Below are 26,353 nucleotides of genomic sequence, written 5' to 3'. Positions count from 1 at the left end.
CAGGGGCAGGACAGGTTTCGCGCACCGCCGAGCCTGTTTGTAAACTCCCAGGCTGGGATAGTCCTCCTTAGGAAATGCTGCTGTCAGCACATCACCGGCGTTTAGAAGTGTTTACATCAGGGAGAGGGCATGGATGTGTGATGTGGGGATTTGTAATGATCGTTTATGAAATCCACAGTGTTTCATTCGTGCTGGAGCCCAACACACGGCTAAGGTTGGACTTCAGTGTCCAGAGCTGGACTTGAATAATCCCTGTGGGTCCTTTCCAGCTCGGGATATTCTCTGGTTCTGTGATTCTAGGCTGGATAAAGGTCACTGGTTACATCATTCCCAAAGATTTATGGCTGCCTGTCAGGGAGCATCACGCTCTGGTTTGCCCCACGAGACCGACATTCTCCCCCAGGCACCGTGACTATGGGATCCACTTACCCTTAAATTGTCCCTGAGGTGTAAACTGGGAGATTAAGATCCTCCTTTGACAGTAAAAACTGCACTGAGGGAATAAAAGTCATTCCCAGACAGAGAAAAATAGATGCGCAGTTTTCTGCAGGAGAAGAGTTTCCTCCAAGGTTTTCCTCCAGAAAACCACACATTTATTTTGCTCTGGATCATGATCAGTGACAGCCTGTGGTACCCAAAATGTGGCCAGCCCTCACCAAAACACTGCTTTGCCATGGAGCATCTCAGTGCATCCTGTTTGCATCCCTCGGCTCTCAGCAGCTGCAGGAAAAGCTGAGGAGCCCCTGGGACACCCATGAGTGAGAGGCTCCGTCCCAGCCTGAGGAAAAACAGCGATTGGGAAACGCCCCGAAGGAGCCGGGACCTTGTAAAGCACAGCCAGGGCTTCCCGGCTCCCTGGGTTGAGCAACGCTTTCGCAAGGATCCGAGCTGGGTGCGTCAGGCATCGGGGGAAGTTCCTGCATCACCGAAACAGCGCTCCTTCCCACGGGAAGGGAGCCAGGGATATTGCTGGGCTCTGATTTTCGGGAATCTCTCATCCAGGCCCTGCCCAGGGTTTAGGTAAGGTGCTTAGCCAGGGCTTGGAGCAGATGCAGAGGGATTTGGACTTTATCGTATGGGAATCAGGAGGTGAAACCTCTCTGAGCTCATTTATGCTCTTGAACTGGTGCTCCCCTTGTGCAGCTTTTCCAAGGAGCTGAAGCACATCCAGCTGGCTCTGCCAGCTCCTGACAGGGCACAGCAGCACTGCCTGGCAGGGAATCCCTTCCCCTGCCCACCGGAGCGTGTTTCTGGGCACCACGATCTCAAGATCACCCCAATTCCTGCCAGAAAAGTGGCGGAAAACATCTTCCCCCTTTCTAGGTAGGTAGGAAGGAAGTTTCCCTTTTCTCACCCCAAATCCTTGCCCATCATCCATGAAGCTGCTGGCCACGAGCAGCATCCTGGGGCTGTGCTGTGCACGGTGTGCCCATGGCCTGGGCAGCCCCAGCGTGGCCCTCGTTAGCCACTGTGGCTAATTGAGCAGCAGGCTGATCCTTTCCTTATTTAACATCATCCCCTTGGCACAGACCTGCTGCTTGTAGGCACACACGGAGCTCCAAGAGTAAAATCCAGAGGGCCAAGAGTCCCCTCCCTGGGTTAGGGAGGGGGAACAATGCCCTGAGAGGGACTGACAGAAATTCCAAGACAAACAGGACACAGAAAAGGAGGAAAATGTGTTGATGAGTATAATAATGCACCATAATAATCACTGCAGGGTGGTTTATTATCCAGCAAACTGGCAGCTGGGGAGGAACAGCGTGGTTTGGGCTCTAGACCACGTCCCTCTCTCTCACCTTTATGTTCCCTCAGTTCTGTTATGGGAAATTACATTTGATGAGATGGAATAAATGCAGGAAAAAAATGTTGCTGTTTGCCACTCACTCTGAGAAACTGCTGAACGGACTCAAGTTTCATTTTCTTGCTGCTGTTGATTTCTGTGTGTTAGGAAAGCTAATGAAAAATTAATGTATTTTGCTATCCCATGGATCAGAAAATGCAGGGAATAAACTGAATTAGGACTATAATGCTAAGAAAACAACACTATTACAAGTTGTGTTTCTTCACTCTATCATTTTCACACTCTAAAAACATAACACAGCCCATATACAGTGCCCTAACAGTATTTCCTATTTAATTGGATAATAAAACTCCAGTCCTAAGGAGAAAATTTGGAAAACCTTTTTATTTTTTGTCTTTTAAGTAGAAAATATCTGTTATGAAGACAAACAGAGCAAAGGAGCCATTCTCTGAGACCCCCTGAGCCCAAAAATATGATGCAGTGAGTTCAAAACTCACAGCTCCTCCACCTGCTTCCCTGCCAGAACCGGGGCTTGTTGCACTTTTGTTCCTCTTGTGCCACCTTGAGGGAAAAAAAAAATTCTTCTGCATGGGTAGAATGGAGTTTGCTGCTACCCCAAACTCCAAACACTTCACTTTTGTGTTGGGATTTTCCTGGGCAGAACTTCTGCTGCTCCTGGTTTTAAAAGCAAAGAACAGAGTTTAGAGCCACGGTTCTTTTCCATCTTGTCCAATAAAGGGTGAATAAAATCCTTAGGTCTGTCCCCAGGTGTGTAATGGGGAAGGAAGAGGGAATTCAAATAGAGCTTTTGGTTTCTTTTTGCACAGTTTCCATTGCTTAAACTGGGAGAATCACCTGGTGGGGGTCTCAGGCTAGGCAGAACGAGCCCACCATCCACAGCTCTGTCTGGGAAACTCTCTAAAGGTCTTTTTTTTGTTTTGCACAGCTTCTCTTGTCGTTCTTGCTGTTTTGTCTGCATGGAAAAGTAACAAGAAGGAGAAAACAATGGGAAGAAATAGCACTTAGCACTTACCTCTAAAGACTCACCAGAAAAAGGTGTTTTTTTGTTTTTAATTTACCATTAAAGGACCCTAAATGATGCCGTAAGTCCTTTTGCCATAGAGAGACAATCAGTGCTCATCCAACCCCACCTCCAGAGGGGAATCCAGCCTGTGCAGCCAGTGTGAGGTAGGAGAAGAAAATAACCCCCTGTACAAACCAACCCCTGCTGTGTCAAGAGCAAAGGGAGATCCACAGCCTCCAAAAACTCTTTTATGGGTTGTCCAAACCTCAGAGCCTTCTTCACTGCTCTGCAAACTATGGAAAGCTTCCTGGAGGTGACCAAGACACTCCTACACCACTCCTACATCACAGAGCTCTGAACCAGGCGTGCCAGAAGAACAGCAATTATTTATATTATTCTGGTTATTCTGGTAGTAGGTATAGACTTCTTGAAGATCTATTTTGTTAGTCCTTCTGTTGATCCAGCTGTTGGTTTCTGGGATGCACTGACAGCATTTCAGTGTCACTCCAGACACTACCTCAGGTCACGCTGTGCTTTTTCCACAAAGATCACTACCAAACTACAGCAGCAGAAACCCAATTTGCTTGCATTGGCGTGGAAATGAGCTGAAATTAAACCATGATTTTTGTGGTGTTCACCAAACAAATAATTCTCTTGAAAGCCGGGATTCTTGGCTCCTGTCACACTTGCCAGCAGGAGACAGGAGTTTATGTGCACACCCCCATCCAAATGGGGAGGTCCAAGGGATCCTCCCAAGGACCATGAGAGGTCCAAGGGATCCCAAGGACCACTTCACTGACTCAGTGAGGAGCTACCCTGACACCTGGTGCTGGCTGGGGCCATCTCAGCCCCCCAAACCTTCCCAAAGTGCCAGCACTCGCTGCTGTCCCCCCGTGGCTCAGCTCCAGGCAGCTCCTGTCCCTGCTGTGTTCCCAGGGCAGGAGGGAGGCACTGGGAGGACTCCTGCCCGCTCCGGACGAGCAGGTAGAGCAGGACTGGGTGGGTGGAGCAGGTGGGATGGTGGAGATTGGAACCGGCCCAACCCCTCTCCTCTGCCAGCTCTGCCCAGCTCTGGCCTTTGCCTTGCTTGGTTTCTCCACCCTCTGAGGCTCCTGCAAAGCTGCCTGAGCAGCTGCTGGTGCAGCCCAAAGCAGCTGAGCTGGCAGCAGCAACACTGACCCGGCGCCTGGGCAAACAGGGTCACTTCCCCTGGGGGACCACCCCCAGCCTCCCCAGGGCTGTCCAGCAGCTCCTCTGCGGCCAGTGCAAGTGCAGGGGCCAAGAACTGAGGGTCTGACCCACAACAGTGACCCCTCTGGAAGGGGACGGGGTGCTGGATGCGTTTTGGGGTCTGTCACCTCCCTTCCACTGGACAAAATGACTTTTGTCTCCCTACGCTTGTGTTATGTTCTCCCAACAACTAAAATTTAGAAGATTTATCTTTTTTTTTCCATAATCCAAAGCCAAAAGTCCATCAAGAAGACACAACAGAAACTCAGCAGGGTCGAAAAATAGACTGGTCACTTTTTATTGAGCACCAAAGCAGAACCTGAACACATCTGAGCACCGGGGGCACAGGGAGGGGCTGCCTGGGGCTGCACAGATCCTCGGGGATGTGGGAGGCCGTGGGCATCGGCAGCACTCAGTGACACACAGGAAGGTGATCATAGCACCAAACACACTGCAAAGTGGTCATGAAAATGTTCAAAACAACCTACACCAGGTATTTCCTACTGTGCTGCTGGTAAAGCATCTGTCTTTGGAGAGAAGAGCAGCTGAGGACAGCTCACCTGCTCTGTGTTTTCATTTCAGTGTCTGAGTTTCCCACTTGGGTATTCAGCATTTCACTGTTGAAAACACAGCACTTTGACAAGTTCCTTCTGTGGCTTTTGTTTCTGAGTTTGACAATTACTTACTTGAATTAACTTGGAAAAACCCCCCTGAGCATTATAGCACCACGAAGAAGGGTGATGGCTTTGATAACACCCAGTAAACAGAAATTCACCATCGAATTATTAACTCATCAATGTTCTTGGGTTTTTTTTTTTAATTCCTTTTGCAAGCAGAAAATACCTGCACTGCCCCACCCTGGTGGTCAGGTACGTGCTTCTGCAGCTACAAAGAAAACAGACACTGAAGTGAATGTCTCCACTCAAATTAAGCATATTTTGGGCTGCTTTGAGAGATTAGGTTGAGATTTGAAGGTTTAATCTTTCAAATTTGTGAATGCTAAACACTAGTTTTTCAACTAGCTCCTCACAAGATTTTAGGAATTTTTTAGTTTAAAATTGAACATTTTGGCATTTACTCATTGGGGATTAGATCACTGGAGGGCTTTGCTCATTTAATCAGAATTTGATTTTTTTTCTGCTGAAAGTAATGCTGAAGAAAATCTATTTCGCTGAGAAGCACCAAGGAGTGAGGCTGCAGTAGGATAAGTGGCAAGGTTCTGGTCTAAACACAGATTGGAACTATTAAATACAAACTGGAGCCTGGATAACCTGGTCTAGTGGAAGGTGATGAGCTTTAAACTCCCTTCCAACACAAACCATTCCACAACTCTCTTGTTTTGTGGCTCCTGTCTGAGCAGGAATTAAAATCTCATTGCAGGAAGCTGTAGGATAAAATTCTAAAAATAGCTCTGTCCAAACATGGTGCTGCATTTAATATCTTGCACTTTGAAAAAAAAGTGAGTTCAACAAATGAAGATATTTAGGAAAATGTGGAGTCCTTCAGCTGTTTCTTTGCTCTGTAAAGCACCCAGGACTGTGTTTAGAATAGGAAACAGAAGAGCAGTTTGGCATTTTCCATCTCTCCAGCTGCAAATGTCATGTGCAAAGTATCAAGAGTTTTATAGGCATCTTGGGTTTGGCTTAAACCATTAATGAGTGGAAAAAAAAAAATCCTGTATTTTGTGAGTGGAAGTAGGCACTTGCATTTGTGAACTGGGTATTTATATGCAGTGCTACTACTGTGCAAATTAAAATGCTAATTTCATGCATGCAGATGGGACATGGACTAAACCACGCAGCAAACGTGGCTTTTCTGCCAAACAATTCTGGCTGATTTGCCACAATAAATGCAACTGTCCCTTCAGAACTGCCACAGGAAAGGAAAACCTCAACAGAAAATGTGTTTTCCATTGTATAATGCTAAGCAGCTAAAAGAAGCTGTGAGGCCCAAATACAAATATCCAGACATTAAGGATTTATGGAACACAAAGGTACAGGACTCCTGAGGAGCAGTGGCCCATCTGCCAGACAATCCTTTTCATCACACAAATTTACCCTGGGTTTGCTTTTCTAACACATTTAACAAATTATGCAGACTTCAGGCCTCTTGCTGAGGTTTTGCAGGTACAAAGCCACAGATTTTGTGAGTATTAACTGTGCTGGCTAAAACCAGCACATTACAAAGCCTGGCATGCATTTGTGTGTCTGCCTGGATACTGTAGGAAGGAATTTGTTCCATTATTAACTTTCAATCTGCAGCTCACCAGACTGAGAAAAGTAACCTAAAAACATTTATAAAGCTGTTTTTGCTCCTAGCTTAAACTTCCTCAAATTCTTAAGACTTCAGGTTTAGCCATTTAGAGTGGGTGTGTCAAGCCTGGTTTTTTGTCTGGATATAAATAAGAAAAGAAGAAACTTGCAGGTTTCTTTGAATTTTAAACAGATGAAAAGGCTTCTTTAACGGAGCTGTTCAAGACAGGCAGGCATTGGATTTGATCCAGGGAACCTCTTTAGTCTCACCTATTTTAAAGCAACTTAGATACGATATTTAGGTAGAATTCTGATGTCACTTTAGTAACACTGAGTTGTGTTCACAGGCCTGAAATCTGAATTTCACAACAAGCACATGAAGGGCAGGCTCTATGTCAGCAGCCTGATCATGGCACTGTGGCTTACAGAGATCCCTTAGAGGTGTTTGCAGTTCATTTGTAGCAGGGCAGCTGATAAACAGTGTGGTTTCCTTTGGGAGATCATGTTTTTCCGTTTCCTGGTGGGGTTAAAATCTGGATTCATCCTGTTCCTTGGATAATGGAATTTCTTTTGATGGGCAGGGGGATGCTGGAGATGTGCTTGTGGAGATCTGGAGCCAGAAAGCTGCTGGGTAAAGCATTCCTTGACAGAGTAGTCCAGCTGGGTGAAAACCAAACAACAAAAGGAAAAAAAAAAGTAAGAGGAATTAAAATATTTATCCTTCCTGGGATGTTTGCACAGAACTTGTCCTTAAGTATCTGAGTAATCTTAACAGCCAGCCTGACGTAGGTACAGAAAGACACTGAACTGCTCTGTTTTCATAACTCCCAGCTAAACCCAAGTTCATTTTAAAGTGAAGCTGAAAGTGTTGAGAAAACCATCTTGGGACAGAACTTTTGGTATAATAAATATTTTCATTCTTGCCTAATTCAAGCCGATAAAAAGGACGGAGCTTTTGCTGTTGGCTTAGCTCTGGCCAGATAAATGTGCTTTTGCTCACATGAGTGGGTGCCACTGCTCAGCACAAGTGTTCACACATAAAAAATAATCCCACAAAACCCCCCATGTGCTGAAGTATTTGCTGGACTGACCCTTTTTGCAGTCAGTACAGAATAAACAGCTTTTTAGCTTGTCTGGCAGGACCAGTTACACCAGTGTTTGAAGAAGCCCCCAAACACAAAGTTTAAAGTCTTAAGGAACACCAATCATTTTCCATCCTTAAAGTCACTTCATCCTCTAAATACCTACAAGGCAAAGGTTCTGCAAAGAAATCAGGTGTGTCTGGTGGAATAAGAGTGTTTCATGCACCTGTACAGGGTTTTAAGGTGCTGTCCTTACTCCAGCTCAGAGGAAATATCACCCTCAGACAATCATTTCTGTGAATAATTGCATTCTAAGCACCAGCTATTTCCTCACAGCTTTCCCTTTATTCACAGGGCACTTACCCAGGCACACCTTCAATTAGCCTAAATGCTTCTGCTGGTTTTTCACATAGCCGACCAAATTGTTGGAATTGCTCCCTGTAAAACAAATATCAGCAAAGTCAGGTTTTGGGTTAGGCTCTGGCAGATGGTTTCTCCAGGTTCTCTCAACAGTGCAGTTTTATTGGTCCCATTATTTAGCAGTTCTCTTAGAGAGATGGGATAGCTCACACTTGAAGAGAGAAAAGGAAATCCTCTCATGGTTTTATGGACAAATTTGGCTGTTTGTAAATCTTATATCAAAGATGCTGTCTAGTTATACCTGAAAGTCACCTCCAATCTGATCCTCATCCAAGAGGGAGAAACCAGGAGCTTTGAAACTGTGAGGAAAGGTGTGGGAGATGCTCCTGCTTTCTTTGAGCCCCAGGTTTGTCAGAGGGACCTGACACCTCTCAGGGAACACAGAGGGACTGATTCACTGGGCTGCAGCCATCCTTTATCTCTTACCACAGTCCAGGACCCTGCTTTTGACAGAGCTCTGTGTTCCCCTGCAAGGAGTCCTGAGCCAAGAGCAGAGCTCCAAAAATATGCTTAAAAAATTAAAAAAAGATTATTGGACTGGGTGGTTCCCCTGGCAGAAGTCTGCACCATTTAACTCATTCTGTCACAGCTGAAAATTCTGGTTCTCAAGAGTCCACAGTTAGGAAATTTTAGATCTTAACATAAGATCTTCTGACCAACGCATAGGGAGTTGAGGATAAAGAATCTCTTTTTTCTATGTACAAACCTTCATTTCATAGGGAGAAAATTCCTTGTAAGCATTGCAAGAATGATAAAGCTTAATAATAACAACAAACACTTCATGCCAGCAGCTTACCAAAATATTCCTTGTAATACTTATGCCTCAGGTTGTGTCCATCTGGAAAAGAAGGTACATGGTGAGAACATACCCAGTCAGCCTTTATTTTTTGTATTAAACTCTGACCTTCTGTGTACAGCACAGAGAAATTAGAGATATGGAAATAATAACCACACAATGAGGAAAATTAAAGTCCTCTGTAGCTGAAGTAATTTGGATTGCTATAAACCTCTTATAAACTGCTGAGATTACTGAGCTCCATGGACACAACTCACTTGCCATAAGAGTGGGAAATGCCACTACCATTTTATAATTTTTTCAGCAGCTGTAAGTCAAGGAATCAGAGGCTTTCCCAAATGAAATAAAATTTGGGCAACATTTCAGGTCATCTATTTAGTGTTTTACATAATTCAAGTTCTAGCTAGGTTGTTCTGTTTGCCATGTATATAATTATTTAAGCCCTTCCTTCATGTCTAAGATCCCCACAGCTCTACATTACATTGGTTACTATGGATGTTATTTAAGAAAAGGTTATAAAAGATATGATCCAAAAGTCCTGGAAAAACTCTTTAATCTGTTTTGGAAGCAGCTCAGAGACCTGGTTTGATGCTTCCCCTGGTTTTTACAGTGACCAAATGGCAAAACTGATGTCTCAGGTCTGTACCCTGAGATGATTTGTAGCCCAGTGCCAGTGTACATATCCTATTCAATGAATATTTAAACATGTTATGAGCTCTCCTGGAAAATATTTTGTCATGTACAAAATTCTCTTTTGGGTACATGCGTCAGCAGAATAAAGGCAACAAAGTTTTGGATGCAGAAAGCAAAGGCAGAAGAGAAAACTGGAATTTAAACCCCAGATTTCTCATCGAAGCATGCAGTAACACACAAATATTTCTGGTTTTTGTGCTGCGTAGTAAGAGCACACACAGACACACCACCAGAGGACACTGGCACGGAGCATCCTGGTCCCTTCCTTTCTGGTTCTGCCCTGCACCGAACAATTGAACAAACAGTTCTACCAAACACCAGCATGCAGGAGGAGAGGGAGGGAGGGCGGCTGTCCCCACTGACCTGAGTTTCCCCGCAGCTTGATGCATTGGCCCCTGTTGGGGATGCCCTCGGCCGTGTTGCCCGGGTTGATGATGTGGCACTCGTAGCCCGTGGGGCAGTGCAGGGGCTCGTCCCCGTCCTCCGTGGTGCTGCAGGCCTCGGCTGCAAGAGAAGCCTGCGGGTCACAGCCAGCAGGGCTGCGGCACCCGTGGGGATCCAGCCACGGCCCCGGCTGAGAGCCTGTCCGTGAGGGCAGCACGGGGCTGGCACCTCCCGGCCCAGCTCGGGCCCGGTCCCTGCACGGAGCCTCCCCACAGCCGGGCATGGAGCCTGCACGGAGCCTCCCCACAGCCGGGCCCGGTCCCTGCACGGAGCCTCCCCACAGCCGGGCCCGGTCCCTGCACGGAGCCTCCCCACAGCCGGGCATGGAACCTGCATGGAGCCTCCCCACAGCCGGGCCCGGGCCCTGCACGGAGCCTCCCCACAGCCGGGCCCGGGCCCTGCACGGAGCCTCCCCACAGCCGGGCCCGGGTCCTGCACAGAGCCTCCCCACAGCCGGGCATGGAGCCTGCACGGAGCCTCCCCACAGCCGGGCACAGTCCCTGCACGGAGCCTCCCCACAGCCGGGCACGGTCCCTGCACGGAGCCTCCCCACAGCCGGGCATGGAGCCTGCACGGAGCCTCCCCACAGCCGGGCATGGAGCCTGCACGGAGCCTCCCCACAGCCGGGCCCGGTCCCTGCACGGAGCCTCCCCACAGCCGGGCCCGGTCCCTGCACGGAGCCTCCCCACAGCCGGGCATGGAGCCTGCACGGAGCCTCCCCACAGCCGGGCATGGAGCCTGCACGGAGCCTCCCCACAGCCGGGCCCGGTCCCTGCACGGAGCCTCCCCACAGCCGGGCCCGGGCCCTGCACGGAGCCTCCCCACAGCCGGGCATGGAGCCTGCACGGAGCCTCCCCACAGCCGGGCACGGTCCCTGCACGGAGCCTCCCCACAGCCGGGCACAGAGCCTGCACGGAGCCTCCCCACAGCCGGGCATGGAGCCTGCACGGAGCCTCCCCACAGCCGGGCACGGTCCCTGCACGGAGCCTCCCCACAGCCGGGCATGGAGCCTGCACGGAGCCTCCCCACAGCCGGGCATGGAGCCTGCGCCAGCAGGGCCATGAACACTGCCTGCCACTGATCCCTCAGCACTCCTGCTTGGCTATTTCTCATGTATTTGTAATCCTGCAGCTCTGTAGTGTGTAACTCTAAACACACAGACTGTGAGCTGCTGCTTTCACATTTTGGTCAGACGCAGCAATTCCTCTCCAGGCCTGGGAATCGAGGACACCTCGCTGCCTCAGGCCTCCAGAGATGGAAACAAAAGTGAATTGTGTGGGAGCAAACTTGGGGTGAATGACTTCAATACCTGCAGCTGGAATTGGAAGATGAACCCCTAATATGCAAATGGACCAAACTTATAAAAATATGAAAACCCATGACCCATCATCCATTTTTGGGTGCAGCCCTTGGGGGAGCTTCATCTGCCTAAAATGTACCTGAAGGCCCTTCAGTAAATATATCCAGTTTTTACTCCCTTAACTCTGTCTGCCTTCTGTTTGTAGGTAGCCCAAAGAGACATCTCCATTGCCCACCGTGCAGGATGATCCCTCCATGGGGCTGCTCCCTCCAAGCAGGGATAAATGTGTCCCAGGCAGGCTCTGGGCCGGGTGAGGAGTTTGGAAACGTGAGCAGGATGCTGGCAGTGTGCTGCTCTGTTCTCTGCTCCACACCCATGGACCTGCTGCTGAATCCAGACCTCAGGTGTGACTCACTGCGGGCTCAGGCAGTGCCACCCCCTGTCCCAAACAGAGGTTTCGTCACTTTGACCCAGGATGGGCAGCAAGTGCAGCTCAGAACGGGAAGGTGAAGCAGGACTCGGGCAGTGTTTGTGGCCATTACATGTACAGACTCTGCAGGGCCACTCCACCCTCTCATTTTTAATTTCAAGGACCTCTGCTGTAATTCTCATGCCATGACTGATGGTTCTTACTTCCCTAATTACTCCCTCAAGCTGAGAAGAAGGGGTTCAGATAAGAACAAATAATATAAGCATGACAAGGATGGATGAAGAGGAACCTATTTTATCTTATTTCTAGCTGTGCAGCTTCAATGAGCTGGAGGCAGAATTTTCTCTTCAAGAACTTGGAGTTTCTATAATAGATGAGAGTTGAGGCTCAGCGAGTCTACAACCATCTGCGTAAGAACAAAGAGGGGAATTTATTGGCACTACCTGGATCTGACTAAAGCTGATCAAAAGATGGGTTAACATTTCCATGAAAAACTCAAAAGCTTCAGGTGGCATCTGGGAATGCCTCATAGAAGAAAACTTCTCTTCCCATCTCCCCACTCCCTCCTTATTTCAATTTTAGGTACGGGAAAAAATTAACTAAAAACCCTTTCCCTATGGAATGAACCTGAGAAGCTCAACCTCGTTATCAGTCTCCAAACTCAGATGCCCCAGGTTCACATCAGCTTGACACAGCTCTGCAGCAGTTTGCCAGGGCTCCTGTCCAAAGCACCTTCAGATCCAAGGGCCACAGCCCTAGCCCAAGGCATCTGGGTGATGAGGCCACTCTGGATTAAAGGATTCCTCTTCCAAGTCCACCCACGGTCTATCAGGAAGCTGGCAGAAAATTATGTGTATGATGACAAAGCCTTTTTCTAAGAGGAAGATATATCTCTAATTATTTGAAGAATAGGTACAAGCGCAGTCCCCTGCAGCATTCCTACTGCTCTGCTGGATAATCCATATCCATAAAAAGTAATTTATTTACTGCACCATATAGCAGCCCCCAGCACCACACAGAGTTATTCCTGTGGAAACTCCAGACAAATACCAGCAGCCCCAGCAGCCCAACATCCCAGGCAAGCTCTGTATGAGGAATTTATCCTCCAGGATCGTTGTGTGATTAAGGATATTACAGAGAAGACAGAGAAATGTCCTGTACCTTGTAAGACTTCCTCTGGGCCATCCAAAAGCCACCCATTGCCTCCCAGCCAGCGGGGTTTGGGCTGAACCAGCCAGTCCAAGACTGCAGAAGACAGAAACAAGAGACTGTAGTGTCAAGATGTAGCAGCCATGGGACACAGAGTTATGAAGTCATGGATTTCCTCTAAGGGCCTGTGAGGAGGCTGCCTGATGGATTGATCTGATTTTGACTTATATTCAGCTCTTGTTGTCCTGGTGGGAAGGGAGACATGGATGTTATCCAGGGGCCACAAGAACCTGGTGTCCTAGAGGCCCAAGCAGCTGCTGCTTCCCATTCTCATTCCCATGGCATGGAATGGTGGGGTGGCTGCCTCACTTCTGCCAGCACTAGTTCAGGCTGGGATTGTCTCTTTTCCTGGATATAGAAACACAGGAACACAGATTGGTTTGGGTTGGAAAGATCATCTCATTCCAATGCCCTGCCATGGGCAGGGATACCTTCCACTATCCCACGCTGCTCCAAGACTCATCCAACCTCTGGACACAGTGATTGCAGGGATGGGGCATGGAAAATGCCACCCCAGGAAGAGAACTGGCCTCGAGTGACTTCTACAATTTGACTAAGTGGAAGTTTGCCTTGGACACCTTTGTCACTCATCACCCCCAGAAACCAGAAGCGTGGAACCAAACTGCACCCCAACTCGCACTGCAGCCTCGCACCCCACACCCAACGGGCGTGGAGATCACCACCACCACCCCCATCTCTGCAAGCCCCTCTCTGTCCTGCTTTGCCCAGGGGTCCCTGTACCTGGCGGGGGCTGCACGGACTCGAGGCAGGCGTAGATGCAGCCGTTGTAGCAGCAGCGCTTGTGGCGCTCGCACTCGGAGTCGGAGCGGCAGCTGGGCACCTCGCAGGCGCGCTCAGGGAGGCTCTGCGGCGGCGGCGGGCACCGGTCGTTCTTCTGGTAGTGGGAACTGTGAGAATGAAGAGGGTACTCATAATCCTTTGCAAAGAGAAGAAAAGGAAATCAGGTTTGGCGTGAGTACGGAACATCCCACCAGATGAAGCGGGAAAAGGGGTTTCAAAGTGGTTTTTGAGTATTTGCCAGAGAGGAGGATTAACTGTCCAGCTCCTCCAGCACTGTATGGTCCCCTCAGTGAAGCGCTTTTGATGCTTTAAGTTTTAGCTTTTATATTTTCCAGATTTTGTACTGCATTAGCGTATAACTCTGAACTCCATATCAAGCGTTAGCAAGTCTCCTCACAGCTCAGGCAGACACAACAATCCCTTTCCAGCCCCAGAACCAAGGACATGGTTGCAGCTTCAGCCCCAAAAAGTGTAAACAACAGCAAATCAAGGAGAGCAATCTGGGAGGATGGGACTGCATCACCTGAAGCTGTAATTGGACAATTAACCCCAATATGGAAATGGACCAAAACTTATACAAGTGTGAAAATTCGTGACCTGTGGTCCATCTTGGGCAGAGCCATGGCCAGGCTCTTGTACCGCCCAAGGTGTATCCTTTGATACCTTGAAGGCCTTTTAATAAATACCTACTTTATTCCTTTAATGTTGTTTAGCCTCTTGTTTCAGGTAGCCTCTCAAGGCATCACTTTGGAAACACCAATCAATCACTAAATTATTGTGTGGAACTTGTTTTATAATTGAGAAAAAAAAATCCTTTAAAGTCTTTTGTGCTTGTCTGGGAAACAGAGAGAAGACTCCAGGCATCCTCATGATGAGGACACCAAAACACTTTGATAGGGAAGCAGTGGAAATGAGGGCACTGTGTTGTTTTGAGTCATGGAACAAATATTCTAGTAGCACCTCTCTCCTCAGTGGGATCCTTCCATCTCCATCACCTTGTCTGGACCAGAATTTATATGGGAGCCTTTCAAGTTTATCCACAGAGCTCTGGGTTGTTAAATTAGACACCATTTCTAACTCATGGGACATTCTGGGTGAGATCTGTGAGAGTGATTCCAGCTTCAGCCCCAAGAAAATGAGGCCACGTTTCACTGCAGCAGAAAGAAGCTGAGCTGCTCACTGCACACTGACAGGACAAGAGAGGGGTAAAGTGGATTAACAGGCACAGGAACATTTATGAGGCACCATTCAGATATTTTTCACACTGGTGCTGTTTTAGCAAGAAGCCAAATCCCTCCAGCAGAGAGGTGAATCACCACAGCCCACTCCTTTCTCACCTGTGGCTCAACCACTCACCTCTGGGCTGCAGCTCAGCTCCCCAGGGCAGCAGAACGTGCTCAGGGCACTCAAGTCTCAGATTTATTAACAACTATTTATAAGCTCTAACGAAATCAAAAGGTGGTTTCTGGGTTTGCACTTTTAAGAGAGATCAGCATCAAGCCAGAAACGTGAAGTGGGCGCTGCCATGGCCTCATGAGCGGGCTGGTAAGGGTCATAAATACAGAAAAATGTGTGTAAATATACACTTGGCCCAGTCACTGGTGTGTTACAAAATCAGTGATGAGAAACTGGGGTTGATATTCCAAGAATAAACGTGGTGCAACAGCCCCCCAGGGGTTTCTAGGAAATTTCACCACCAGACTCTGGAGAAATTTGAGGTGAGATTAACATCCCTCTCTATATCCTGCTCCATCCTTATTGCTGTAACCCCCAATGGCTCCTTTGGAGCATCTGTGCCTTTGCAACAGCCTGTTCCCACATGGATTCTCCCAAAAACTGGCCAAGGAGAGGCCATTGCACAGAGATGGAGTGTTAGAGAGACAGAGAATTCCTAACATTTTCACTAATGACAGCCCTGTTCCCAATGTCAAGAAATAATTTCTACTTTTTCCTTTAAAACCCTTTCATGACATTGTTTTCCTGTGAACTGATAGGTAGTTTAAACCACTAAAAAGATTCGGAAAAACCCAATTTTGATGATATTTTCCATGCTGAAGGGGCAAGTTCTCACTGTTAGTCCATTCCTCAAAAGCTGCAAATACTCCAAATCTGAAACATGTTTTAAAATGGAAAATATTGAAAATACACCTTTTTTTTTTGAGGGGGGGAGGGGTGGATGTTGCTGGATTTTAAACAGAGAAAATTATCAGCCCACGTATAATTTTTGGATATAAGGGAGCACTGAACAATAAATCTGTGCAGCTCCAAACACTGAACAGGTCTCCTTGTTGGAGGGAGTGTTCATCCTGAAAGGTCACAGTTTACTATTCTATTCAAAAGGTCATCTGCAGACGGAAGTGTGACCAAAATAATAATGGCAAATAATGGACCCATGAAAAAACCACCAAACAATTACTGCAGTTGCTTCACAGATGATTCAGAAACCAAGAAAATTGCAATGAACAGCTGGCTCCATGAATGAAATTTCCGCTGGGGAACAATATAACAGTTGTAGCCAAATAACTTTGTACCTCATGACCTCCCTGCCCATTTTTTCTGGTCACCTATTGCTCACAACTCATTTCTTTCAAAATAATAACATTTTGCATATTTGGTTTAACGAAACCCCTTGTTTATGTGTGCATAAAACAAGATTCCCTCATTCCCCAAAATATCCTGGTTAAGGACATCTCCAGGTTTGGGTTACAAGGGTTTTTAAAAGCTCTCAACATTCACAGTTTGGTTCTGATTTATTATCTTTGCAGATTGTGGCAACAGTAAAAAATTCTTTAACAACATTTTTCAGTGCAGAAAATTTCTGTTGCCCAGGGAGACTTATTAAATCATTTAATGACATATCTGCCTTAGAGATAGCCAGAAACAAAGTAAAGGGATAAACTCAGAGTTCAGCTGAGGAACCCTGGAAATCAACAAAAATGAGGAAAAATCTGGATGGGATCACTCAGTCTCAGCCATAATTTCAACAGGAACTGAGGGATGCAGCTGTCTCCCAAAATTCCCAGATCTATTCTGTTATTTGTGCCTGGAACTGGTCCCCGAGCTTGTGTCAAAGCACAGCTCTCTGCTAATTCATATTCTGCATGGAGCCCCTCGAGATGACACATGAGGTTTATTTCAGCCTCCCACCAGCAGCTCAGGCCCTGGCAGGTATTCCCAAAGAGTGGCCATAAAACACCTTCTCTCTGAAAAAATACACACTCAGGGGGAATTTTGAATCCTCCAATATTTCCATTAAAGAGCTGGAAAATCACCCGTCAGTGATGATCGAAGTGGCAAACAGACTGAGCGCAGCTTAAACAATCTGAAGGACAAGAGCAAAGCAATGGGAATAATATTCTCCTGTTGCTGGCTCGGGATTTGTCTCTTTGGTTCTGCTGTTTGCAGCTGGAAGAATGCTGCAGAGCTGGGGTGGGCTCCAAGAAGATGCACAATAATGATTAAAAGGCTGGAAAGCAGGAAATACAGAAAAACGTTTGTCTGTGTGCAGGTTCCAAAGGAGAGGCTGAGACTGCTCTGCTCACAGGTTGCTCTGAGAATTTGGGGGCCAGAAATCTCCTGGGGCACAAAGAGGGTCCCCCAGGGCTGATTTATGACAGATGGCTGCTGGAGGGTAAATAAATTGTTGGAAGAGCATTACAGCAGCTGTGAGGAATTCTTCATTTTTGGAAAACTTTAAAAGGAGGCTGGGATTTTTCTAAAACACTTGCTGTAGTTGACAGTGGAATGAAATCCAGACTGGCCCAGTTTTTTCCAACAGACACGATGGGTGTTTTATAATGAACTGAAGCTCACTCCCAGGTAGCTCCCTCCCTCTGCCCCTTGGGAACAGTCCCTGGAGCGCAGGGGCTGCAGAACATCAGCTGCAAATCACTAAACTTGACAAGTGTCCCTCTGTAAAATAGATGGATTTTTTTTAAAGCCCAGCTCCTGCATCCTACTGTGGCTGCCAGGTTTTTCTCCTCACTGCAATCCCTATTTCTCCCTTCTCCATTCCCACTTGACCCCTCCTTGCCAACCCACACCCTTCCTCAGGGTGAATGAGACCCCAAGCCAGCTCCTCATCCTCACACCTGCCCGTCATTCTGCATCCAACATTTTTCTGGACACACTCCTCCTGCTGCTGTAGCCTCAGATTTTCTGCACTCAGACCACACAAAGCTCCCTCCCCCGTGTCCTTTGGGGTCCCACAGGGATGTCTGTGGCCCGTGCCCCATGTGGCTGCACGTGGCCATGAGCACCTCCATCTGTCATCCCTCTATCCAAGTGACTCACAAATCAGCTGCTCTGCCCCCAGACTCTGGTTTTCCAACTGCAGGGAACACACAGCATTTGGTAGGAAAGAAAACATCCTCTGAGAAACCAGAGGGGCTGCCAGAACAGACTCTGGTGCAGAAGAGGATGGAGAGCAGACGCTTTCCCCCTGACAGGGTTTTGAGGAGAAAGAAAAGCATTTTCTGTTTTCCCTGGATCAATGTTTCTGTCAATATGAACAATTCTAGCTGAGCTTGCCAGATCAGTAGCACCTGGATTCAGGGCTGCCAGGAAAAACAGCCCTTTGAAGAAGCGCAGGTTGAAAGAAGAGGATATATCCTCAGGGGAGCCGGCTCTGCCTCGGCAGGGCTCCTTATCTGAAGATCAACATGTAAATTCCTGTTCTGCTCCTGTCCGATCTCCCTGGGTCATTCACCTCACAGATCCTATTAAATCTGAGCTTCACACTGAAATATGGCAGAAGAACATCCATATAAATGCACTTTCCAGTGAGTGATTTTGCAAGAAATGCAGCTCTTTATATCACCATTTTCCAATTCAAGTGCAAACTAGATACCCGATCCCAAGAAAGACTATAATGAAGATTTCTTACAAAATCTTGAGGTGCCTTTCAAATATCAGCACAATGTTTTTCTGCAAAATTTCAAGGAGACAAGACAGAATTTCAGTTTGCTCATCGGGGGCAAGGGATGTGTGTCACAATTCTGAGTCAGCAATTGCCATGCACAAACATCACTCGAAAAGTCATGGGCATAAAAACATCCTTTTTGAATTAAAAGCTGCAGAAAACAGATGGAGGAATCTGCCTGTGACACCAAGGTACTGTTTACACACATGGAATGGTTGGAAGGTGCAATCAGACTTGTTTGGGGCTTGCACCCCAGCAACTCAAGGGGCAGAAACCTTGGCTCAGTGCTGGTTTCTAAGGGAACTTGAATGGATCAAGTAAAAATTTCAAATTTATAACTTTCTTTATTTTCTTTTTTAAACAGCAGGTCCTAAAATTCAAGCTATCAAATTATTTCCCTTCTTTTTCCAATTTCCATTTCCTCTGTGGCCGTCTCTAGCAGCCGTTTGGCCCAGACACCCCAGGACAAGACCCAGCACCATCCCCATGGCTCCCAGTAAGTCGTGTCTGTGCCAGGTCCAGTTCCAGCACTGGTGATCCATGTGGATTTGGAAGCTGTGCTCAGTGCCCTGTGAAGGCTGAAGGCTGCCAAGAGCAGGCACAGATGGTGCCACCGAGCGTAGGCAGCAGCTCTGCCCGCAGGGAATGTGCCAGGCACGGCACAGCCATGGGGATGGATCTCTGGGATCGCCACCCTGCGGGGTGATGGGCACGCAGCTCTGGCACTGTGGGGTGAGGGCTCTGTGCCTTACAGAACCCGTGGGCAATGCCACCATTTCCCCAAAGTTACCCCAAAAGGCATCACAGGGGCTGGGCAGGGCACCCTCCCTGCTCCAAGCAATAAATCCCATTATCTTCCACTAAAGCCATCCCCGGACCCGCGGGGTTTGCATCCCCCATCCCCCCGGTCACTTTTCCCTGGCTGCCCTGGGGAGTTTCCAGGGAAAGCGGTGCCATCCCAAAGCTCTCTCCCTGCTCCGAGCGCTTCCCAAGCTTCCCCCTGCAGCAGCTAGGTGGCAAAAGTTCCGTGCAGCCTGGGAAAACTTCAGGAATCCCCGTTCCACAGAGCCAGCCCGCCGATCCAAACACTCCCGATCCCAGAACGCGTAAGGAAAACTCCCCTTTCCCTGCGAGCATCCCCAGCTCGCCCCAAAAATCCCCTCAGCCTTACTCACATCGTATTTCTCGGTCATTTTCAGCAGAGCGCGTTTCCAGAGAGTCCTGGCACTGCCCGGCTCCGGCAGCAGAACCAGGACACACAAGGCTGCAGCCAAGATCTTCCTACAGAAACGCATCTCTGGCAGCAGCCTGGAACACGGGATTTTCTCCAGGGAGAGATGGAATAAAGAGCCCCCGGCTCTCGGGATTCGGGCGGTTCCGAGGCTTGGCAAAGAGGGAGGGAGACGTGGACGGAGGGAGGGAGGGATAGACGAGGGCTGAGCGCTCCGAGAGCCGCTTTTCCCTGCACTGCTTCTGGGAAGGGAAAAGGGGAAGGGAAGGGAAAGAAAAAAAAAAAAAAAAAGAAGGAAAAAAAAAGAAAAAAAAAAAAAAGAAAAGAAAGCAAAGGAGCCCACAGGCAGAAGCCGGGAGCTGCTGTTGAACTTCTTTAAGTTAGATCAGGTTCTCGGCTCACATGTTCACACAAAGCTCACGCTCTCCTTGAGTGATGGACGGGAAGATTACTTGGAAAGATTATTTTTAGACCTTTGTTCCCAACATCTGGCATCCTCCGAGAGCCCCATTCAGAGCCAAAGCGTGGGATCAGATGACAGCTGCCGCAGGGGGAAATAAAGGTCTCGGAGGGGTGGGCTCGGCACAGTTTTGCAAACAGTTCACCCAAACTTCCCAGGAGCCTGGGATCTCCCTTTGTGTGCTTCCTACTGAGCGTTTGCATCACGGTTTGACAGTGATAACTTCATCTGAGGCCACTTGAAGGAAATGATTTAACGGCATGATAAACATCCAGGGGCTCTCATTAAACAGAGGTGACGCTGGTTTTCTGAAAGCGGTTTTGAAGGAGGGGAAAGACGTGACCGCTGGGAAAATATAAATTGGGGTGTGGAATAGGGAAGGAAGGTGGTTTGGAAATTACACCAGCACAGAGAAAGCAAGGAAGGGGACATGAGTCAAGCTGGGCCTGACAATGGGAGGGACGGAAGGAGTGGACGTGGGGATTTGGACATCTCCATGGACATCCAGTGCCTGGAGGATGGGAAAGGACTCATGAAGTCAGGCTGAAAGCAGCCCAGCATCCTGCCTGGGATGGAGACAGAGGCAGGTGCAGAAGGAGAGCTAGAAGAGCGAGGCAGCTGTTACATCCATGTGTATAAATATGTATATCTGCGTTTATATACTCTTATAGACATCGGGAGGGCTGCTCAGGGCTCGGGGGCTGTTTATTTTCTCATTCCCCCTGAATTTCTCCTCCAGCAGCTCGTCCAGCCTCCACCTGAATGAAGGAAGAACAGAAGCACAAAACTTGTCAAGATACAGACACTAAGCCCTGTTTGCCTTCACTTCACCCCGGCTGCAGCTCTGCTGAGCAGAGAGGAGCCTTGCTGGATGCACTGGATTTAATTTTTATCTAAAATGGGTCTGCAGAAGAGTGTTATACCCTGTGGACACACACAAAAAAAAAAATCTTCCAATTATTCCTTATACCTGAAAGCTGTGGAAATTCACTTTGATCCATGCCCAAGTGTCAGTAGCTGCATGCAGGTCGAAGCCAAAGGATTTCATCTTGAAGCTTGCCAGAATATGATGATGGAAACCTGAAAAAAGGCAAGATATGCCTTAAAAAGCTCAATATTTAAGGGAATATATTTGATTTATTTAAAGTTAAAGTTCCTTAAGGTTTTCCAGCAGTAACTGTGCTTTGGGCTGTCCTCTCTATATCTTTACTGCTATAAAAAGGTTCTTAGTAACAAAATCTGCTCAATTCATGCCAGGGAAATTTGCTGGGAAGTAGAAGCAGGGGTTACTCTTATGGAGGGAAAGGGAATAAAAAGTTAAACTGGAGATGGTCACTTCCCTCACAGCTGCAGAGGTACAGGGTGGGGGATCCCAGTGGGACAGCACAAGTGCCTTGCCCCTGCACGGTCTGGGGATTCCCAAAGGAGCTCTGGGGGCAGGAGCCTGAGAGGGAATCCCTGTGGGGATGCAGTGACCCTGCATTGCTGTGTTTTTATAGACCTATCCCTGCTTGATCCATACAGTCATTCCCACAGGTGCCAGTGGGGTTTTGGGAGCTGACAGGGTTTGAGGTGGCCCCATGGCAAGGCTGTTTCAGGCACAGGAGGGGACGGGGAGAGAGCATTTGGGCTGGAGAGCATTTTGTGCTACAGAGGCTTCACCCTGCACCTGGCTGCTGAGAAGGCTGTCCCTGCAGGGAGCACAGCTCCATGTCCCTGTCACCTGCTCTGCCCCATTTCACACTCCCCTCTCCCCCAGAGCTGCAGTCACACGTTTAAAACAGAATTTAGCCCAGTTTTCCTTCAAGGAGGTCATTTTCCTCTTCATTTAATGGTAACTGTGGGCAGCTCACAGGTCAGCCCATGGAAAAGTGACTCCCTAAGGACAGAAGTGTCACCTTTGAATGCTGGCAGAGCTCAGCACCTGCAGGTCACTGTCGCCTCCACCCAGATCTCATCCAAGCACCGTCTGAAATCGGCAGCTGTGCTGCAATTAGTGAAAGGCACACTCAGACAGCTTCAGTCCATCCAGAGAGGAATGAATCACTGCCATAACACTGCGACCTGTTCCACCTCTGACTTGGTTTTTTACTGCTCAGAGGGCTTTGTCTGACCCCGCAGGATCCTCCAATTCCTTTCACAAACACAGCTCCTTGGTTTGTTTCAATATTAATATCTGCACCTCTCAGGCACATCCAGGAGCTCCCACCCGTGCCCTGACTCCTGTGCTCTGAGGTGACAAATGACACAGCTGCTTGCACAGAATAAACAAGATTTTTCCTTGGAGAATTCCTACTTAATTTATGTCTTTGTGCTGATATTTCACTGATCTGTGCTCTCTCTGAAACCCAAACCACCGTGAAACAACTGCTCACGATAAATCTCCCTAAATTAATTCCATTTTTTGTTGTTTCATATACTTGCAATCTGGACTTGGAGCAACTAATTCCAAAGATTAATAGCTACTTCAGACATTATTTACTGGCCTTTATTTTTGCAGATACACAGTTGTGACATTTATCTGGGAAAAAAACAGGGTCTGTGCCTTGCAATCCATGGATTGTATATGGAAGAAGTGAGAATCCTGCAGGAGCAAAATTCAACAGCTGGTCACGGTCTTCACATCAAAATGAAAGTGGATGTTATAACACTTATGGAATTTAACTCATCCTGCATACACCTCTTTCATGAATTTGTCCTGCCACCCATCTCCATTCCTCACATGCTTCTACCTCCAGTCTCTGTTGGAAGCTAGGCAAGGCATTGTATATTTTTTTACAAGGCTAAGAAAAACTCCCCTGGCAATACTGGAAAGAATATTTTTCTCCCCTTTTCTGCATATGCATCTTCTTGGCAGTCCCTGGCTGGGCTGTGTTGTCACAGGACAGTTCCAGGACATCATTTTTGCCATTCTTATCCACTTTGTGCTTCCATTTGGGGTTCACTGAAACCTAAAACATGAGAGACCTCGCTTATTGAGACATTTTTTGTCCACTACAGAGCAATTCCTGCCTTACCAAGTTCACTTTTGGATGGCCCATTTAGACAAAAAAGAAGAGAAACAGCCTTGACTTTTTGAAGAATTTCTTGTTTAACATTGGCAGGTTTATGGCTCCAGCCATTAGTGTAAAGCATTTTGGGCAGCTTGTGGAGAAATTTTAAGCATCAGACACAGGTCCTTACAAACACAGCCAATGGCAATAATTAGAAATTTAAGATTTACTCGTAAGCAGGTTTCTGAGTAGTGTAATTCAAATGCCAGGTATTTGATGATGTATGGTGATTTAAAAACAATTATCAAAAGGAAGAAAAAAATTGCCATTTTCTCTTAAACTACATCTTTTCCACACAAAGCAGTAGGGCTAAAGTAGTTTATTCCAAGTGGAGCAGTTCCCTCTGGTGATAGTACATCCATAGGGAGTGGCTGTCCTCTGCACAGAACAATAAGTGATGATGGTATGAGGCATAATTGAATTATTGCAATATCTTAGCTGTATTTGGGTCCAGCTTATATGAAATCTTGGGCATTCAGCAGGCTAGAAGCTAAAATAATTCTTTAACATGTGCTTGTCCAAGGAATCTGCAGAGCATCACTAAGTCAAAATTTCTCTGCTTCAAGATTTGTGGTGAAGTTCCTCACACCAAATTCCTGCTGCCTTCAAGGATTCTGAGTGAGATTTCTCCAAACATCACCACTGAGCAAAGAGTCACCCCCTGTGAAAGAATCTCTGCAAATTTCCATCCCACAAACAGTTTCAATAAGGCAAACTCTGCAGTACCATAAATTGCTGTCAGATGATAGTGCAAGAACACGGGTGAGACTTGAGCACCTCCCCGGGGCCTGTGGAGCCCTCAGCATCATTTGTTACAGCCAGGAAGATGTATCTGAATGAAAGGATAGGAATTTTATCAGCTTAGGGCAATAAAACCATTTTTTGGAACTAGGATTCATGATGCCTGATTGGGATGACTTAAATAGTGATTTCTAAAAATGTTCTCAGGAGGTTGTGAGTGAAAGTCACGGGGCAGCCAAAGAAAAAGATCTTTTTCTAGCCAAAAACTAGGTAGGTCAGCCTAAGTCAAGACTTGCCTTTTCCCAGAGGAAAGATCTGACTTTTAAAGAAAGATTCTATCAAAGAGAGTTTCCTCAAAGCACAGCACTGCAGCAGCACGAGGTGACTCATTTTAGCTGGATATAATCCCAGCACCTTCATGCCAGGGGTTGCTGCAATTCCTTTTCCGGGTGCTGTTTCCTTGCCAGCTCTGCACAGGTTCTATTGTCAGCAGCAAAGGGCAATGGTTTTCTGGGGGTTATTAGAGATTTTTATAAGTTACCTGATCCAGTGGGAGGGTTCCAGCTGCTTTGTGTCCCCCCTAAAAAATGATCTAATAATAAACTCCTCCCCTGCTACTCTGGCTGCCTGACAGAGGCTCAGCCCTGGGGCTCATCTGCCCCACTTGCACTCACTTCTAGGAAATCGGAAAAAGCTGAGTGAATCCAGAGTGGTTTTGTTGTGAATATGAGCATGGAGAAACTACAGCCCTGGCTCAGCTTCCCCCAGCTGAACCTGCCCCATGAAAAGCAGGGAGAGCCCCAGGGCGTGCTGTGCTCCCCAGCAGTGAGGGACCCTTTGTGTGGTCACCCCTCAACCTCTGCCTTGTGTAGGGTGTCCTAGAACAGCAATCTTATCATTGTTGCTTTCTTCCCTTGCCTAATCCAGCAACTGGAGCTGCTCCCCACATGGATTAGCAGGAAAAGGAGTCCCTTAGGTGTGAAGTCCTGAGGGGTGAATACGAAAATCAACAAATAGAAGAACTTGTAGCATCTCTGGAGGGGCAACCTTGGATGCAGATGATTCACCCCCTCACCCACAAGCTTATTTTATGGCCAGCTCTACAGGAAGACACCAAATCTGGGGTTTCAATATTGGATTCATTCCTTGCCTGAGCAGGAAAAACTGTGCCAGATGTTTGCTACCAGCGAGCTCCGCTGGGAATTTATAGAGTGAAATAAAAGATCAAAAGCAGCTCTAAACACAGACAGGTGACTCCCTTTAAGCATCTGGCCCCAAGCCCTCGCAAAGCCTGGCAGAGGTCAATGTTAAGTGGCCCCTGACCATTTGGAAAGGCCTGTAAAGAAGAATATAAAGCGTCTACTCTTAACCAGCTTTGTTGGATATGAGGTATAAATGAAGCAGATGAATGCTATTAGGGAAGCACTCTGTGAGTGCTGCATCCCACTGACAAAATCACCGGGAAACCTCCAAATGCACGATCCTGTCAATTACGAGGCAGAATGGTTCCCAGTCTGGGGGAGAGGCTCCTCTTTGGGGCACAGCCGTGTGCCCTGGGGACACTGCTGGAATCCCAAATCCCAAACAATTCCTCTGGGCGGGACTGCCCAGCTGCGGTTCTTGCCCGCTGCTCCCTTGTGCCAGCTCCCTCCGGGGCGTGGCTGCCCCAAAATCTTTTTTCTCCAAAGAGGCTTCTGTGAGCTGCTGGTGCTATTTCTCCATTTCTCCAGAATGCTAGGGTTTGGGTTAGGGTTTGGGTTAGGGTGTGGGTTTGGGTTAGGGTTTGGGTTAGGGTTTGGGTTAGGGTTTGGGTTTGGGTTAGGGTTTGGGTTAGGATTAGGGTTAGGGTTTGGGTTAGGATTAGGGTTAGGGTTAGGGTTTGGGTTAGGGTTTGGGTTAGGGTTTGGGTTAGGGTTAGGGTTTGGGTTAGGGTGTGGGTTTGGGTTAGGGTTTGGGTTAGGGTTTGGGTTAGGGTGTGGGTTTGGGTTAGGGTTTGGGTTAGGGTTTGGGTTTGGGTTAGGGTTTGGGTTAGGGTGTAGGTTTGGGTTTGGGTTTGGGTTAGGGTTTGGGTTTGGGTTTGGGTTAGGGTTTGGGTTAAGGTTTGGGTTAGGGTGTGGGTTTGGGTTTGGGTTAGGGTGTGGGTTTGGGTTAGGGTTTGGGTTTGGGTTAGGGTGTGGGTTTGGGTTAGGGTGTGGGTTTGGGTTAGGGTTTGGGTTTGGGTGTGGGTTTGGGTTAGGGTTTGGGTTAGGGTGTGGGTTTGGGTTTGGGTTAGGGTGTGGGTTTGGGTTTGGGTTAGGGTTTGGGTTTGGGTTTGGGTTAGGGTTTGGGTTAGGGTTTGGGTTAGGGTTTGGGTTAGGGTTTGGGTTTGGGTTAGGGTTTGGGTTAGGGTGTGGGTTTGGGTTTGGGTTTGGGTTAGGGTGTGGGTTTGGGTTTGGGTTTGGGTTAGGGTTTGGGTTAGGGTTTGG

At 47.7% G+C, this 26,353-nt stretch overlaps 1 protein-coding gene across 1 annotated transcript; it reads right to left on the bottom strand.

Annotated features, from left to right (window-relative positions):
* Window positions 1-4,329: 4,329 nt before the first annotated feature.
* On the bottom strand, window positions 4,330-20,008 carry WFDC1 (WAP four-disulfide core domain 1). Its single transcript, XM_058846193.1, has 7 exons — window positions 19,579-20,008; window positions 13,423-13,618; window positions 12,634-12,717; window positions 9,662-9,802; window positions 8,606-8,647; window positions 7,753-7,827; window positions 4,330-6,967 (listed from the first exon to the last, which is right to left on the bottom strand). Exons 1-6 carry the CDS (start codon window positions 19,696-19,698, stop codon window positions 7,769-7,771), a joined length of 642 nt encoding a protein of 213 aa, XP_058702176.1. The 5' UTR covers window positions 19,699-20,008; the 3' UTR covers window positions 4,330-6,967; window positions 7,753-7,768.
* Window positions 20,009-26,353: the final 6,345 nt, after the last annotated feature.

This window comes from Poecile atricapillus, chromosome 10, assembly GCF_030490865.1.
Source record: "Poecile atricapillus isolate bPoeAtr1 chromosome 10, bPoeAtr1.hap1, whole genome shotgun sequence".
In the NCBI taxonomy this organism is placed as follows: Eukaryota; Metazoa; Chordata; class Aves; order Passeriformes; family Paridae; genus Poecile; species Poecile atricapillus.
Note: the sequence above shows the minus strand (reverse complement) of the source record. Positions and strands in the feature narration are given on the sequence as shown.

Coding starts and splice junctions, on each gene's coding strand:
- WFDC1 (XM_058846193.1), bottom strand. CDS start 19,698: ATGCGTTTCTGTAGGAAGATCTTGGCTGCAGCCTTGTGTGTCCTGGTT. Junction 12,718..13,422: donor GTCCGTGCAGCCCCCGCCAG/GTACAGGGACCC, acceptor TGTCTTCTGCAG/TCTTGGACTGGCTGGTTCAG. Junction 9,803..12,633: donor CCCAGAGGAAGTCTTACAAG/GTACAGGACATT, acceptor CTTCTCTTGCAG/CCGAGGCCTGCAGCACCACG.